At 35.6% G+C, this 15526-nt stretch overlaps 2 protein-coding genes across 2 annotated transcripts; both read left to right on the top strand.

The window, feature by feature from the left end:
- Positions 1-323: 323 nt before the first annotated feature.
- Positions 324-6459, top strand: LOC133875838 (cellulose synthase-like protein E6). Its single transcript, XM_062314081.1, has 8 exons — positions 324-691; positions 2222-2540; positions 3445-3585; positions 3702-3833; positions 3983-4195; positions 4312-4539; positions 4713-5060; positions 5786-6459. Exons 1-8 carry the CDS (start codon positions 396-398, stop codon positions 6344-6346), a joined length of 2238 nt encoding a protein of 745 aa, XP_062170065.1. The 5' UTR covers positions 324-395; the 3' UTR covers positions 6347-6459.
- A 3819-nt stretch (positions 6460-10278) lies between these two features.
- Positions 10279-14840, top strand: LOC133875318 (cellulose synthase-like protein E1). Its single transcript, XM_062313414.1, has 8 exons — positions 10279-10602; positions 10738-11056; positions 11646-11786; positions 11944-12075; positions 12176-12388; positions 12497-12724; positions 13223-13570; positions 13835-14840. The coding sequence occupies exons 1-8, from the start codon at positions 10331-10333 to the stop codon at positions 14366-14368; spliced, it is 2187 nt and encodes a 728-aa protein (XP_062169398.1). The 5' UTR covers positions 10279-10330; the 3' UTR covers positions 14369-14840.
- The last annotated feature ends 686 nt before the right edge of the window (positions 14841-15526 follow it).

Below are 15526 nucleotides of genomic sequence, written 5' to 3'. Positions count from 1 at the left end.
TATGATCATTGCATTGGCAAATTGGATGGTTAATAAAAAAATCATCATGATGGACTCAAATAGTAATTAAATGCTGTGATATCGAGTATTAAAGGAGCTTTGAAATCTTAATGATAATCAATGAAGTATTGAAAAAGAAAAAAAAAAGTCAATTTGGTAATAATAATAATAATAATAATTATGTTTTTGAAAAATCTTGTACACGTACCACTATCTGACAGAAAGGTTTGCTCATAGTTAAATAAGTATGACAATTGACAAGAAAGGGCATATATATATATATATATATATATATATATTTTTATAAATAAGTATGGTTGAGATCTACGATTCTACATCTACACAATTACAAAGACCCACAAACACGCGAGCACCACAGAGGAGTATCACTATCTATGGGTACCGGTGGTGGAGAAAACGGAGTTCCATTGTTTGAGACGAAAGAAGCGAGATTTAGAGGAGCGTATAAGGTGTTTGATTCGACAGTGTTTGTGGGAATATGTTTGATATGGGTTTACAGGTTGACGCACATCCCAGGATCAGCAGAAGATCAGCCAGCCGCCGGGCGATGGGCTTGGATCGGCATGTTCATGGCGGAGCTATGCTTCAGTTTGTACTGGATTGTCACCCAGTCTGTTCGTCTCAACCTTGTTTCCCATCACCCCTTCAAACAAGCTCTCTCTCTCTCAAGGTGAATCGGTTCATCAACTAGCTAGTGCATTATGCAACTTAATTAATTCCTGCTCTTTTATAATTCTTTCGTTTTTCTTTCCCGTTTGTGTACATACGCACGCGGCACGCTTAATTATTTTCTTAATTAAAATTAATTATTTACAAATCACTCCATGTGATCTAAAAAGTTTATGGAGTGACCTTCTGGTAAATTAAAATTACAAATTAATCTTAATTTGAACACGTTTTTCATCCATTAATTTAACAGATTTTGTTAGTTAGACACGTCAAACTCAATAAGAAACTGACACATATTAATTATAATAAAAAATATAAATAAATAAGACAAAAATGTTTATTTATTTTTTTTAAAAAAAATTACCGAAAGAGTTGCCGCCGGTTTAGGGTGGCTCGTGGTAATGGCCCACCACAATGTTGAATATTTTGTTGTTTGGGCCTTTGTCTATGTGTAACGCACCGCCCATCACTTGGTCACCACCATCATTCGACAACAGATCTTTTATGTCTATCAGACTATGACTGGGATTGGTTGTCTTTATTGGTTGTCTTTTGTTTTTTTTTTTTTGTTTATTCCCTGTTTTTTCTTTTTTGTTTATTCTAAATTAAACACTTGTTCATTAATTACTTCTCTATGACTTGTAGGCCACGAGTCTTGAAAAAATTGCCTGATTTGAATTAGCAAAAATGGGCAAGTTTTTATGAATCTATTAAATATTGGACAAGTTAAGTCTTGATTAATGTGTGATTTAGCAAAAATTAAAAAAATACTGAAGAACCCCAAAGTGATGGCTACCAGCCACCTTTTCAGTAATTTTTTTTTTAAAAAAATTATTTTATTTATTTATATTTTTATTAGATTTTTTTTATTGTAATGGACAAATGTCAGCTTTCTATTGGGTGTGACGTGACTGACTAAAGAATTTTGTTAACTTGGTGTATGTAAAACGTGTTCAGAAACTGATTTGTAATTATAATTTACCACAAGGACCTTTCACAAATTTTTTAAACCACAATGAGTAATTTGTAATTTATGCTAACCCATATATCAATGTTGCAATTATCCCGTACCTATATTCATTCAACATCTTTCTTCTTCTTCTTCTTCTTCTTCTTCTTTTTCTTTCTTTTTCTTTTTTTTTTTTTTTTTTTTTTTTTTTTAAAATTTCGTTCTATGATTATTTTACAATATAATAATAATAATAACGAGTACATTTTTTATTTTTTTTTTAAATTCTCAAAAGATTGTATTTATCCTCTTGGTTAATTAAATAGAAAAAGCTTGTCTGCTGGCAAAACGTTAACTATATATTATAATATATAGTTTATGTAGGGAGATGCGTAAAGGTTTGTTGGGTTCTGGACCTGCCCTAGTCCCCCGTGACATTAGAAAACGTAAGGAAACTAATCAAACTATTGACTCTTTTACTGACGTACAGAAATTTAATTAATTATGCTAAATTATTAATTAGTAAAAAATAATTAATAACTCTATTTTGGATTAATACTTTGTTTGCGTGTCGTACGTAAGATATGAAGAGAAGTTACCGGGTGTAGACATCTTCGTGTGTACGGCAGACCCCAAGCTAGAGCCACCAACGTTGGTGATCAGCACCGTCTTATCAGCCATGGCCTACAACTATCCACCAGAGAAGTTGAGCATCTATCTTTCCGATGACGGTGGGTCGGAGTTGACATTCTATGCTCTCCTAGAGGCCGCTACTTTCTATAAGCATTGGGTACCCTTCTGCAGAAAATTCATGGTCGAACCAAGGTCTCCTGCAGCATACTTTGCCCACCATTCAAACTTCCAAGACATCACATTTTCTCGAGAATGGTTGGCCATCAAGGTAATTAAGTTCATGCATGCATGCCTGGCATGTTTAACGAATTTTGATCCAAGGGCTCCCGGCCGGTAGGATGAGCGTGAGATGAGAATGAAAGTGTGTAGCATTACTGATCGTTTGGTCTTTAATTAGCATGAGCTAATGTATAGTATAACGAAATGTTAAAAACTACATTTTTATCTCACTTTGCTGACGTAACAATGCTAATCAACCATTGGATCAACAATTGTTAAAAAAAAAAAAATCAAATGCTGATTGGTATTGTCATGACAGTAAAGTAAAAGTGAGATAAAAATGTGATTTCTAACTCGCATTACTTTATAGTATGTATACATGCATGCATGATGTTAAATTACAACTCATCTTAAAAGCTTAAGTTGATAGGAAATAATAAATTTAATTAATATTTAAATAATATTTTATCACTCCCTCAATACATCTACTTTGATGTCATGTTAATCGTTACTTATTTTAAAAAATTAAAGCTAATAGGAAATAATAACTTTAACGATTTTAAAATTAATATTATAACATAGCCATAATGTATAAAACTTAAATGCCCAATCCATGGCATTAGGTGTGAACTAATATATTGTAGATATGCGTGATGTTAAATCATCACTCATTTTAAAAGTTTAAACTATAGAATATTTAATTGAAATTAAAGTAAATTGAAGAGTCGGGGCCCTACTATTCCCAAGAACTTAAGCTGATAAATAATTATAAATTTAATAATTTAATTAATATTCTAACGTGCCTATAAACTTAAGTACCCAAACCATATATGGCACTGAGGCATGAAGTAATATATAGTATATATATGCATGACACCTGAGATATGGCTGATTGTTCTTGGTGACAAGATCCATTGAATCACATTTTAATGTTTTTTTATTTATTTTTTAAGAAACTATACGAAGAGATGAAAAATCGGATCAACTCAGTTGTTGAAATAGGCAAGATTCCAAAAGAAGTAAGGGACCATCATAAAGGATTTTTGGAATGGAACTCTAAAGTGACGAAGCAGGATCATCAGTCAATTGTACAGGTAAATCTTCTTGTATAATATTGTATGTATTGTCCACCATAATTTCAGAATTTAGTTTAATTAGTTGATCACATTTCTTAATCCATTCATTTTTGTTTTTGTTTTTTATTTCTCAGATTATCATTGATGGAAGGGACAAAACTGTGGTGGATATTGATGGAGGGCGATTGCCAACACTGGTATACATGGTACGAGAAAAGAGACCCCAATGGCCTCACCACTTCAAAGCTGGAGCTGAGAATGCACTGGTATATATATATATATATAAGCTTTCAGCTTCCTTACATGGATTTTTAATTTCTCTTCAATGTAAAATAAGAAATGGGGTTGTTCCGTTTGAGCATATATATATACATATATTTTCCTAGTATTTTCAAGACATTTTTCAAATGTACAGATAAGGGTGTCGTCAGAGATAAGCAATGCCCCCTTGATTCTCAACCTGGACTGTGACATGTATGCAAATGATTCAGATACAATACGAGAAGCAGCATGTTTTTTCATGGATGAAAGGAAAGGCCATGAAATCGCTTTCGTGCAGTTTCCACAAAATTTTGACAATATCACCAAGAATGATATTTATGGATGTTCTTGTTCAGTAATTAATAAGGTGGGTAATTTACGATCTTTATGGATGTTCTTGTTCAGGAACTATATATATATGCCTTTGTTTTGATCAATACTTGAAAATTTACCATAATTATTCTTGGTTATATATATATGTAGTTTGAGCTTGCGGGTTTGGGAGGATATGGTGCGGCTTTGTATTGTGGCACTGGATGTTTCCATAGAAGAGAAAGTCTCTGTGGAAAGGTGTACTATAAGGATTATAGAGGAGAATCTGAAACAGATCAAGCCAAAAAGAATGCAGATAGAACTTCTGATGAATTAGAAGAAGCATCAAAAGTTCTTGCAAACTGTAGCTATGAGAAAGACACTCAATGGGGGGAAAAGGTCTCTCTCTCTCTCTCTCTCTCTCTCTCTCTCTGTGTACTTGTACTTGTGAGCTAGGTAAATAGAGCTTATTTATATCGGTGGACGTAGGTATGTGGCACTGAACTACCTGTAAATCAATGAATATATGTATGGAACTTTTGATCTTGAAAATGTACTTCTGAATTATGCAGATGGGGTTGATATACGGTTGCCCGGTGGAAGACATTGTAACTGGGTTGGCTATCCAGTGCAGGGGTTGGAAATCACTTTATTATAATCCAGATAGAAAGGCCTTCTTGGGTATTGCTCCAACAACCTTAGATATAGTTCTTGTCCAATACAAGAGGTGGTGTGAAGGCATGTTTCAAATATTTTTCTCCAAGTATTGCCCCTTCATATATGGTCATGGGAAGATTAAATTGGGGGCCCAGATGGGATATTGTGTCTATCTTTTGTGGGCTCCAATTTCTTTGCCAACACTCTATTATGTGATTGTTCCTCCACTCTGCTTGCTCCGTGGCATTTCCTTATTCCCTGAGGTTTCAATCTTTTCCTTTTCCTTTTTCTTTTTTCTTATGTATTGATGCATAATAGATGTCATATGAGCAAGAATTCCTGCATATCATGCCCATAGTTTAGAGACATATTTCTATATATGCATGCATCTCCAATCCCCTCAGATTAATTTATTAATTAAACACAAATTTTCAGAATGATCAATTTATATAGTTTGTCCAAAACTCAAACTAGTGAGCAACTACCCAACAACTAGTCAAGCAGAGTGAAAGTGATGTAGCACAACCCTAGGACAAGACTAGTGGGAGGCAGTAATCAGTAAGACTTGGCCGCAACACTGTTCGGACGCGGGTTGCAACCGAGTGCTCCTAACTGAGCCACTGAGAGTACCCTCGGTCGCAGTCCTGTCCGATGTTGAAGTCGAGTCACATTGGGAGACTTCTCGAAGGCTCAGTCGTAGCCACATCCGGACGAGTTTGCAGCCGAGCTCCCTTGGATGCTCACAAGTGCGATCATCACAGCTGAGATGCATCTTTCGCATGTCTAGTTTCCAGTTTCCATAATTAGTTTATCTTTACCTAAGATAGTTTCTTTCCTATTTTAAGTGATCTAGTTTCCTTTTTTGATTTCTACCAATGTAATATTTATTCTACCATTTGAGTAGCAGAAGATACGTTTTGAATCAATATATATAGGGAGTTCGTATACATATATATGTATATATGATCAGTACGTCTCTTATTTTCAGGTTACAAGCCTATGGTTTCTGCCTTTTGCATATGTTTTTCTAGCCAGGAATGCTTGCAGTATAGCTGAGGCCCTGAGCTGTGGTGATACACTGGAAGCTTGGTGGAACTCACAGCGAATTTGGGTGATCCGAAGGACTACTTCATACTTTTTCGCTCTGATTGATACCATTTCCAGGCAACTAGGGCTGTCTGAAACAACATTTGTGATCACAGATAAGGTGGTCACAGAGGATGTCTCAAGGAGGTACGAGCAAGAGGTGATAGAGTTTGGAAGCTCATCTATCATGTCTACCATTGTGGCAACTCTGGCAATGCTAAACCTCTTCACTTTATGTGGGGGAATCACAGAGATTGTCATGGAATTGGATCAGTTCAAGGCGTTGGACCGGTTGATTCTGCAGGTTATTCTTGACGTGCTTCTAGTCATGGTCAATATACCTGTGTACAAAGCACTCTTCATCCGCCATGATAAGGGCCGTATACCTTCCTCGCTTACGTTCAAGTCCATCGTTTTAGCTTCACTGGCTTGTTCAATGCCTTTCATTTTTAATGTAATATAAAGAGAGCTTCTGTTTTTTCTTTTTATTTTTATGAAAATGAGTATCATCAGAATTGCCGATAATAAATATCACGTGAATTATCACGTTAATTTATAAGAGACTTACAGTAAAAATTGTAGTACTCCTAACAATACTTGCTCACGTTATATACCTCTTTGTTTTCTCACAAGTCATATATGATTGAGGATCAATAATGAATTAATACTCCTTTGTTTTTCCTTAACAAAGCAAATTAAGATATTTTCTATAATTAGCACAGTTGACTGTTTGGTCGTAGTCCAACCAAGGAGACCTGTGGAGAGACAGAAAACAGCAGAGGTGACTTGTCGGATGTACCAGCAAATTGCACTTTGATACCTAAGTCAGTAAGGGATTATTGGATGAAATGGAAAGCAAAAAAGTAATGAAGAGCTTAGAAATTTACTTGTTACAGTGAACTACTATTTCTACGATATGGGATGGGGTATAGAAACCTGAGCTACGTACAGAGCGCCATTTGATTGGGGGATATCTTGTTAGTACGATCTATCATGTATGGGCTTGTGGCAGATGTGGTTGTGATGTTGGTATATAGTAGCCGGAAAATGTTCCCCCCCTCATTGGAGTTGTTAGAGTGGTCCACTGGTCCTACTGTTTGTCCTAACGGTGATGTGGCAAGGGTACAAGTTGATGTCATTTGATGTCATTTGCTGCCATCAACTCAGGTGAGAGAGAATGGGATCAGATACTATCGAGCTCGGATCCGGCTCCGGTGTTGTAGTTCGAAACTACACCAAATCTGCTGTAATAAAATGGGTGGTCAAGATTTAACAAGACAATTTTAACTCAAAAGACGCCAACGCCGTTTATATCCTTATCTGGCTACGCTAACTCCACCGGAAAAAATGTCTCCTTTGAAGAAATACCACCACCAGTTTCTTTCTTCTTCCCCACCAAGCAACAAATATTTGTGTGTCTCTATGGATTCAAACTCCTTAGAATTTAACTGAAAGTGTTGTCCTACAAAGATCTGAAAGCATTCAATTTTTTCCAAAAAGTCTTAGCTTATGCACTCGTCTCAATAGCCAGAGATATATGGTTGTTAAAAAAAACTTGAGCGGAAGCAGGATCAGCCGCACCAGAGAACTCCGGCTAACGGAGAATGAGATGGAAATCCTAAATGGAGGCAATTAAACCTTGATGCCGCATAATTAACAACCTATGATGTCTGCACTCTGACAAATAATAAAGATGCGACATGTTGTAGAAGAGAAGGCAACGGATGAACTGCCACGTTTCCCTTAAGAGTCCTGATCAGTTGAGCCATGCTAATCCAAAAAATATGTTCGCTAGTGTGATTTGAGCTTGAAATCGTGTGACCTCGAGCAATGTCTAACGTGAATAGCCCAATTTGTCTTATCCACCGATATACACAGATCGTTCAACTCGATCAATTACAGAGGTGATAGATGCATAGAGCCCAATCTTAGAAAAGCAAAGATATATGGACTCAAAGCTTGCCGTGAGTCTAAGTAGCAACACTAGCATTCATTTCAATAACATTGGATTCTTATACCCATGCAACCTCATTCTCTTTGCGCCGACTGCTATTCCAAGCTAGATCCCATGACCACCTCCACGCAGCAAAGATTATTCAAGCTAGTGAGCGGAGCGGTGGGAATGGAGGGCCTCACCTGAAGACCCAGCAGTCTAAAGACGGAGGCCAAGCTTGGTTTCCCACATAGATCGGTCCCCTGCACCCCCACCAGACTTTAGGCCTGAGCGCAAGTGTAGACAACTAGGTTCAGAGAAGCACATAGATGCTTAGTGGAAAAGAAGAAACAAGCCAGGTGTGGTATTTTTTTTTTTTTTTTCAAAGGAGATGTCTTTGCAGGACAACGCTTTGAGTTCTAAGGAGTTTGAATCCATGGAGATGCACAAATATTTGTTGCTTAGTGGGGAAGAAGAAAGAAGCCAGTATCAAAATAATTTTTTAGTTATTTTGGTGAGTCAATTTGATGAAAACATTAAAAAATTATTCTAAAGAGCCTCATCATTTTAACCAAAAAGTTTTGATGAGTGAAATTACTCACCAATTCTCACTCACCAAATTTTGTTTCACCTTTCTCTCTCACATTATCAACACATTTTTTTTTTTCCTTTTTTCTCTCATTTTTTTCTCCCATTTCTTTCACACGATAATGTCCTTATTTCATGGATTCGAATGATTCTTTGTAAAAAGATTAAATAGAAAAAGAATAAAGAAATATGAAAAAAAATATTATTTAAATAGAATAGTGATAATAAATAATTAAAATGATGAGGCTATTAGAAAAATTTTAAAAAAGTAGCTCACCATAATTAAGAAAAGTAACTTTTAATTACTTTAGTGAATAAAATTTGATGAGGCTACTCGAGATGCCGTAAAGGAGCCATCTTTTCTCTGGTAGAGTTATTGTAGCCAGATAAGGACACAAACAACATTTGCGTCTTTTGAGTTAAAATTGTCTTGTTAAATCCCGACCACCCATTTAATTATAGCAAATGTAAACTACAGCACCGACGCCCTATCTAGCAAGCTCCTATCTGCAGCCGCCGACACACGTGAAACATTGACGATCAAAATGGGAGGCTTTTGTTCTTTTTCAACCACCTTTTTTATTTTTATTTTTTTGTGAAAAATAACCCCAAAAGTCGTGGGAATGCGGCATTGCGTGAGGGAGGGCCTTTTGACGCGCCGCACCACCTCTTCCTTCCCCACCCTATGTAGTTGAATAATTGAATTGAATTAATAATTATTTTCCTATTTGTCTGTGATCGAAATGTTTTTAAGTCAAATCACGTAAATTTTTTTTTTTTTTTTTTTTTTATTATTATTATTTTTTATTTTAACAAGTAGCATGTGCTACGATGGGGCTAAATAACACATTGTCTATTTTAATTAAAATTGAGAATAAATCAAGATTTGAATTCTGGACGTTGGGTTTAATATTTTGTTAAATTAATATTTATTTTAAAAATTTAGGCTGATAAAGAATAATTAGTTTTTAATTATTTAATTAATACTTTTAAAACTTAAAGAATCCAATTTTACGGCCAAGATTCAACAAAAAGTTGATTAATTATGCAACAAATTCGAATTTATACTTACATCATTTCACTCTTATCACACATTATATGCTTTGGTGACTGAGTTACGGCATTCATAGAGTTAAGAGTAATGATTCTCGGACAACTCTTACACGTGGATTTTAAATATTTAATGGTTGATCTTTAAAACAAAAAAAAAATTGTTAGAATTGTATAAGAAATATTACTCCATAATTAATCCTAATGGCAATTCAACGTATGTCCTTCTCATATTTATTTTGGTTTCTAACAATTTCTGAAGAAGGTGATGAGACCAAGAGAATTAAGAACAAACAGTAATCGACACAACCTATTCCAACTATAAGCATATCTCTTTTGTTAAATATCCATTTCATGATATTAAAACGTATGATCTTGAATTTAAATCATGTTTCTACTTTATTCCTATTATTTAAAGTTGTAAATGGAAAAAAAAAAAAAAAAGTTGACTACAAAAATGATAGCAAAATTCAAATAATATTTTAAAAAAAAATAATTCACTATTTGAATCAATGCCAAATTCTAGGATGAAAGATAATTTACAGTAAAAAATCAGCCATTATTTCTTCTTTTTATAAGCTTTTATTGAATAACAGTAATACACTGTGTACTAAATATCATTACTATATGTAAAGCAGTGACCAGCCATGAACGTGGAGCTCTAAATATTCTCTATAAATAATAATTAACCAAGAGCTACGTCTTTTGTTGAAATCTGAAAAAGACATCATCCTTGACCAAAGATATTAAATTTATGACAAAGTCTGTAGCAGGTAAAACGACAAGATTCCTTAAAGTACTATAAACGCCACCGCAATATATCCGCAGCTGATCATAGAAAGCACTGAAGAGAGACAGATCGAGGGGGAGAGAGAGATGGGAAGTAATGGGTATTTTCCATTGTTTGAGACAAGGAGAGCTAAAGGCAGAGTCATATACAGGCTTTTTGCAGTGTCTGTGTTTGTGGGCATATGTTTGATTTGGGTTTACAGAGTGAGTCATATACCAAGAAATGGTGAAGATGGCAGATGGGGTTGGATTGGATTGCTTGGAGCTGAGCTCTGGTTCGGTTTTTACTGGGTTCTCACTCAAGCCCACCGCTGGAACCGTGTCTACAGACACACCTTCAAGGACAGGCTTTTTCAGAGGTTTTTTGAGTTTGAATCCTCCCATTTCAATTTACAATGTCGATGAATATTTTAGTTGAGGATGAACCTGGTTCATATGTTGTTCCATGAAGTTAGTAATTATTTTTTTTAATTTATGAATGTTTTGGGAAACAGATACGGAAAAGACATGCCGGGGGTAGACATATTCGTGTGCACGGCGGACCCCGTTTTGGAGCCACCATTGATGGTGGTCAACACAGTTTTATCGGTAATGGCATATGATTATCCATCGGAGAAACTGAGTGTGTATCTTTCAGATGATGGTGGGTCAGATATCACCTATTATGCTCTCCTAGAAGCCTCTCTGTTTGCCAAGCATTGGCTACCATTCTGCAAGAACTTCAAAGTGGAGCCAAGGTCACCAGCTGCTTATTTTATGTCAAGGGATGCCCCACGCGATGCTAATCAAGCTAAAGAGTTGGCCATCATCAAGGTAAAAAATTATTTCGGCAGAAGATAATGTATATAATATATTGTTCATATGCATGCACTTATCCAGAATAAAAAAGGTCCATGTTTTCAAATGAAGGGTGGTCGGTAAAGTGATGTAGCATCCAACATCTAAAGTCAAGCTCTTAGCTAAAGTCCAACCTGTTAAAATATTGATTAATCATGATTAAATTTTCTACATCTTCCTATATGCTTAAGTTTTTAAGACAAATTGTAATTTGACATGGTATCAGAGCCAAATGTTCTGAGTTCGAACCTTAACTCCGTCATTTACCTCTCATTTCAATTAAATATTCCATGTGTTAGGCCTCACCTATTAAAATAGGGTTTGAGCCCACATGTGAGGCCCTCACGGTGACAGAGAGTTTTAAAGTATTGATTAAATGATTAAATTTACCTCTTCTAATAAGTTAAAGCTTTTGGGATAACTAGTGATTTAACACGACCAACATCTGGATTTTGAAGTCATGGGACCTCCATATCTTTTGATGAGCTACGGGAGGATGTTACACGATTGAATTTTTGACATATTGGTCATTGTAACGGCTGCCTAATCTCTAGTCCTCTTGTAGAAATTATATGGAGAAATGGAGAGCCGAATCGAAAATGCAGCAAAGATAGGTCGAATCCCTGAAGAAGTTCGCTTAAAACACAAACAATTCTCTCAGTGGGATTCATATTCTTCTCGACGTGACCATGACACAATTCTTCAGGTACCTTACTGCATCACATTACGTTTTCTAGCTTTGCTAAACCAGAACTATCTGTCATTCTTTAGAGTATGCAAGTCTAGTAGAACTATAAACAAGCAATTTTAAGGAAACCATTGTTGTTTTTAGTGTTTAAAATTGATTTTTGTTGTTGTTGCAGATATTAATTGATGGGAGAGATCCCAATGCCACAGATAAATATGGGTTTGTGTTGCCAACTCTGGTATATTTGGCTCGGGAGAAGAGACCCCAGCATCACCACAACTTCAAAGCTGGAGCTATGAATGCATTGGTAATGTACATTCTTGCAGACAAAATGATTTTTTTTTTTTTTTCCCCCTCAAAGAATATGTAGTAAATTGCTCACCATTTAATGCTTCATCAATGTGCAGATAAGAGTGTCATCAAAGATTAGCAATGGGCCGATCATTCTTAATGTGGACTGTGATATGTACTCAAACAATTCACTTTCTGTGAGAGATGCACTTTGCTTTTTCATGGATGAAGAGAAGGGCAATGAGATTGCTTTCGTGCAGTTTCCACAGAATTATGAGAACATTACAAAGAATGAAATATACAGTGCTTCAATGAGGGTGATTGGTGAGGTGAGAAAATATTTATGGAAGCAAATAATTATTTAGGCAGTATGTGTTTATCCTATTGGTAAAATTTGATATTATGTTGATTAAGTTTGCTAATGGTTGGTGATGAAGGTGGAATTCCATGGTTTGGATGGTTATGGAGGCCCTCTATATATTGGTACTGGATGCTTTCACAGAAGAGACACTCTATGTGGTACGAAGTTCAATGAGGGATATAAGGGTGATTGGAGCACTAGCGCAAATGATAGAAGAAGGGAAGAGAGTGTACATGAATTAGAAGAGAAATTAAAGGGTCTTGCAAGCTGTACCTATGACAAAAACACTCAATGGGGAAAAGAGGTCTCTCTCTCTCTCTCTCACACACACACTTTGATGTAAGACATGTCGCACAAGATTATGGATCCATTAGGATTTGCAATTTCAAAACACGTTAACCGTTTTTAAAAATCACAATTCGCAATTTTGCCATTAAAATCGTGTGTTTTTAAAAACACATCATCTTATTTGCGATTCGAGAACGCATATTTTTTTCTTTTAGGCTTTCAAAATGTAATTTTTTAAAAATACACTCTCAAACGATATATTTTCTGTAATTTAGTTTAAAATCACACTTTTAGTCTGCGAAATCAGATAGCCAAATGCACTCGTGCGCTTAGAATGTAACTTTCTGTCTAAGCTCGAACTCTCTCTTATCGCATGCATTTCAAGCGTCCACCATGCACTGTATATATATCTTTTTTAAGTCTTGTTTCATTCGATCTCTCTCGTGTAATCTTGTGTGAGGCATCATTCGTCACATTCTTGAAGTGGGCTTCATTTACTGATGTTTGAATGTAGATGGGTTTGTTATATGGGTGTCCGGTTGAAGATGTCATAACGGGTTTATCAATCCAATGCCGGGGATGGAAATCAGTCTACTTCAATCCATCAAGGAAAGCTTTCTTAGGTGTAGTTCCAGTAACACTCCCTGAGGTACTTGTGCAGCATAAGAGATGGTCCGAAGGTGATCTGCAGATTTTGTTATCCAAGTATAGTCCTGCATGGTTTGCACATGGAAAGATTAGCTTAGGCCTTAGACTGGGATATTGCGTCTATTGCCTTTGGGCTCCTAATTCTTTGGCGGTACTATACTACTCTGTCATCCCTTCACTTTATCTCCTAAAAGGCATTTCCTTGTTTCCACAGGTACGATTCCTTGCATCATATGAACATGTGGATGCGTTATATAGATATTGTTAGAGCAGTTTTCCTTGTCTCGAACAACAACCAAATTGCATTTGCAAAAGAGAGAAACTGTACATAAGCAATGGAGCCTATTGCGGTGCTGGCGAGGGATAACTCCAATGCTTAAGTCATAGCTCTTAAGCATATTTTAATTTTCTAGGAGATCATAGCTGTTACTTGTTAATGAAATGTATGTGATAAAGTTTTGTTTTTTCATTTCTGCAGATCTCGAGCCTATGGTTCCTACCATTTGCATATGTGATAATTGTCAAGCACATTTATGGCTTTGCCGAGTTCCTATGGTCTGGTGGCACGATTCAAGGTTGGTGGAATGACCAGAGGATGTGGCTCTACAAGAGAACAAGTTCCTATCTATTTGCTGTGATCGATACCATCTTAAAGTTACTGGGTTTTACTGATTCAGCATTCATAATCTCAGCCAAGGTTGCTGACCAAGAAGGTTCCCAAAGATATGAGAAAGATATAATGGAGTTTGGAATCTCCTCTCCAATGCTCACCATATTATCAACACTTGCATTGCTCAACTTATTTTGCCTTGTTGGGGTGGTGAAAGAAGCATTCATGGGTAAGGGTCTCATGACTCTGCAATTTGTTCTGTGTGGGCTTCTGGTTCTCATCAACTTGCCTTTGTATCAGGCCCTTTTCCTGAGGAAGGACAAGGGCAAGATACCAAGCTCCCTAGCAGTCAAATCATTTGCATTTGCCCTACTTGCTTGTATCAGTTTTACATTATTGTAATATTCATTTTTAATTTTTATTCTAGATTCACAAAGTTAAAAGGTTATTTGGTCTAAAATAATTGTTTTAGGAGTTATTTGTCACGTGGGAGTCACATAAAATGTAAATGAGTGAATCAAATATTGGAAGACTGGAAGCATCTATTGTAGCTTATAAATACCCATGTAATTTAGTCAGTGTTCTCAAGTGAGTGGAATAAGATATGGAGGAAGAAGAAAGTGCAGAGGAGAGTGTTGGGGAGATACAGAGAAGATGAATGTGCAGAGATACATTGGAAGGAGACGTTGGGCATAGTATTTGAAATATGAAGAGTTGTACAATCAAGTCTTGAGCAGTAATAACGCCTATCCTTGCTGATATCGAATGTCTAGTATGTTGTTTCAGATTGTAAACTTTTGGAGCCTTTTGGTTGAGCTCGAATCAACCAAATCTCTATCTTTCAATAACAGTTCATAAACCCATTTGTTCTTAATATTCATTCATTTTCTATAACCCAAAAACAAGAAAATTCATTACACACTCGAATTCATGAAGAAATCAGGAGGAGACATGGTAAACTTTTGTAATTTTCTTTTATTTATCCACACAGTGGAAGAATGAGATCGACTTGTGCTTAAAATTAAGGAAGGGATAACTTTGGCTGGGAAAAGTTGTGAAGGTCTTTGAAAATAACCAATATATATAAATAGCTTCTTCTCAACCATTCTCATACAAAGCATACTTCGTTAGTTATTATTATTATTATTATTTATTTCTAACGTCTACAAAAAAATTGTGAATCTCAATTTATTCCAATCATGTCTCATCTTTCCACCAATTAAAATGTAAATGACTTGGTATGTCAAAAATTCCCGAGACATGAAAATGTTTTGATTACGAATCCGTCCACGTAGTTACACTCATTTGCAATAAGTTTTTTTAAGTATAAAAAATGGTTTAGAACTCCTTGTTAAATAACTTTTTATTTTAAACTTCCATTTAAAATTTTGATGGAAGTATCAAACAAAAATTTAGAGTGATGAGTTATTTGTCACTTATGTTTACCGGTTTACGGCGCATGGAGTTTTAAACTACATGATTCATCTTGTATTTTATTTATTTTTTATTTTTTTTAAAAAAGGGCCATGCAACTTGATAATATTTTATTAATAATTTTTT

This window comes from Alnus glutinosa, chromosome 8, assembly GCF_958979055.1.
Source record: "Alnus glutinosa chromosome 8, dhAlnGlut1.1, whole genome shotgun sequence".
Classification (NCBI taxonomy): Eukaryota; Viridiplantae; Streptophyta; class Magnoliopsida; order Fagales; family Betulaceae; genus Alnus; species Alnus glutinosa.
This window is presented reverse-complemented; position numbering and strand designations above follow the sequence as displayed.

Coding starts and splice junctions, on each gene's coding strand:
- LOC133875318 (XM_062313414.1), top strand. CDS start 10,331: ATGGGAAGTAATGGGTATTTTCCATTGTTTGAGACAAGGAGAGCTAAA. Junction 12,076..12,175: donor CTGGAGCTATGAATGCATTG/GTAATGTACATT, acceptor ATCAATGTGCAG/ATAAGAGTGTCATCAAAGAT. Junction 12,389..12,496: donor CAATGAGGGTGATTGGTGAG/GTGAGAAAATAT, acceptor TTGGTGATGAAG/GTGGAATTCCATGGTTTGGA.
- LOC133875838 (XM_062314081.1), top strand. CDS start 396: ATGGGTACCGGTGGTGGAGAAAACGGAGTTCCATTGTTTGAGACGAAA. Junction 4,196..4,311: donor CTTGTTCAGTAATTAATAAG/GTGGGTAATTTA, acceptor ATATATATGTAG/TTTGAGCTTGCGGGTTTGGG. Junction 5,061..5,785: donor GCATTTCCTTATTCCCTGAG/GTTTCAATCTTT, acceptor TCTTATTTTCAG/GTTACAAGCCTATGGTTTCT.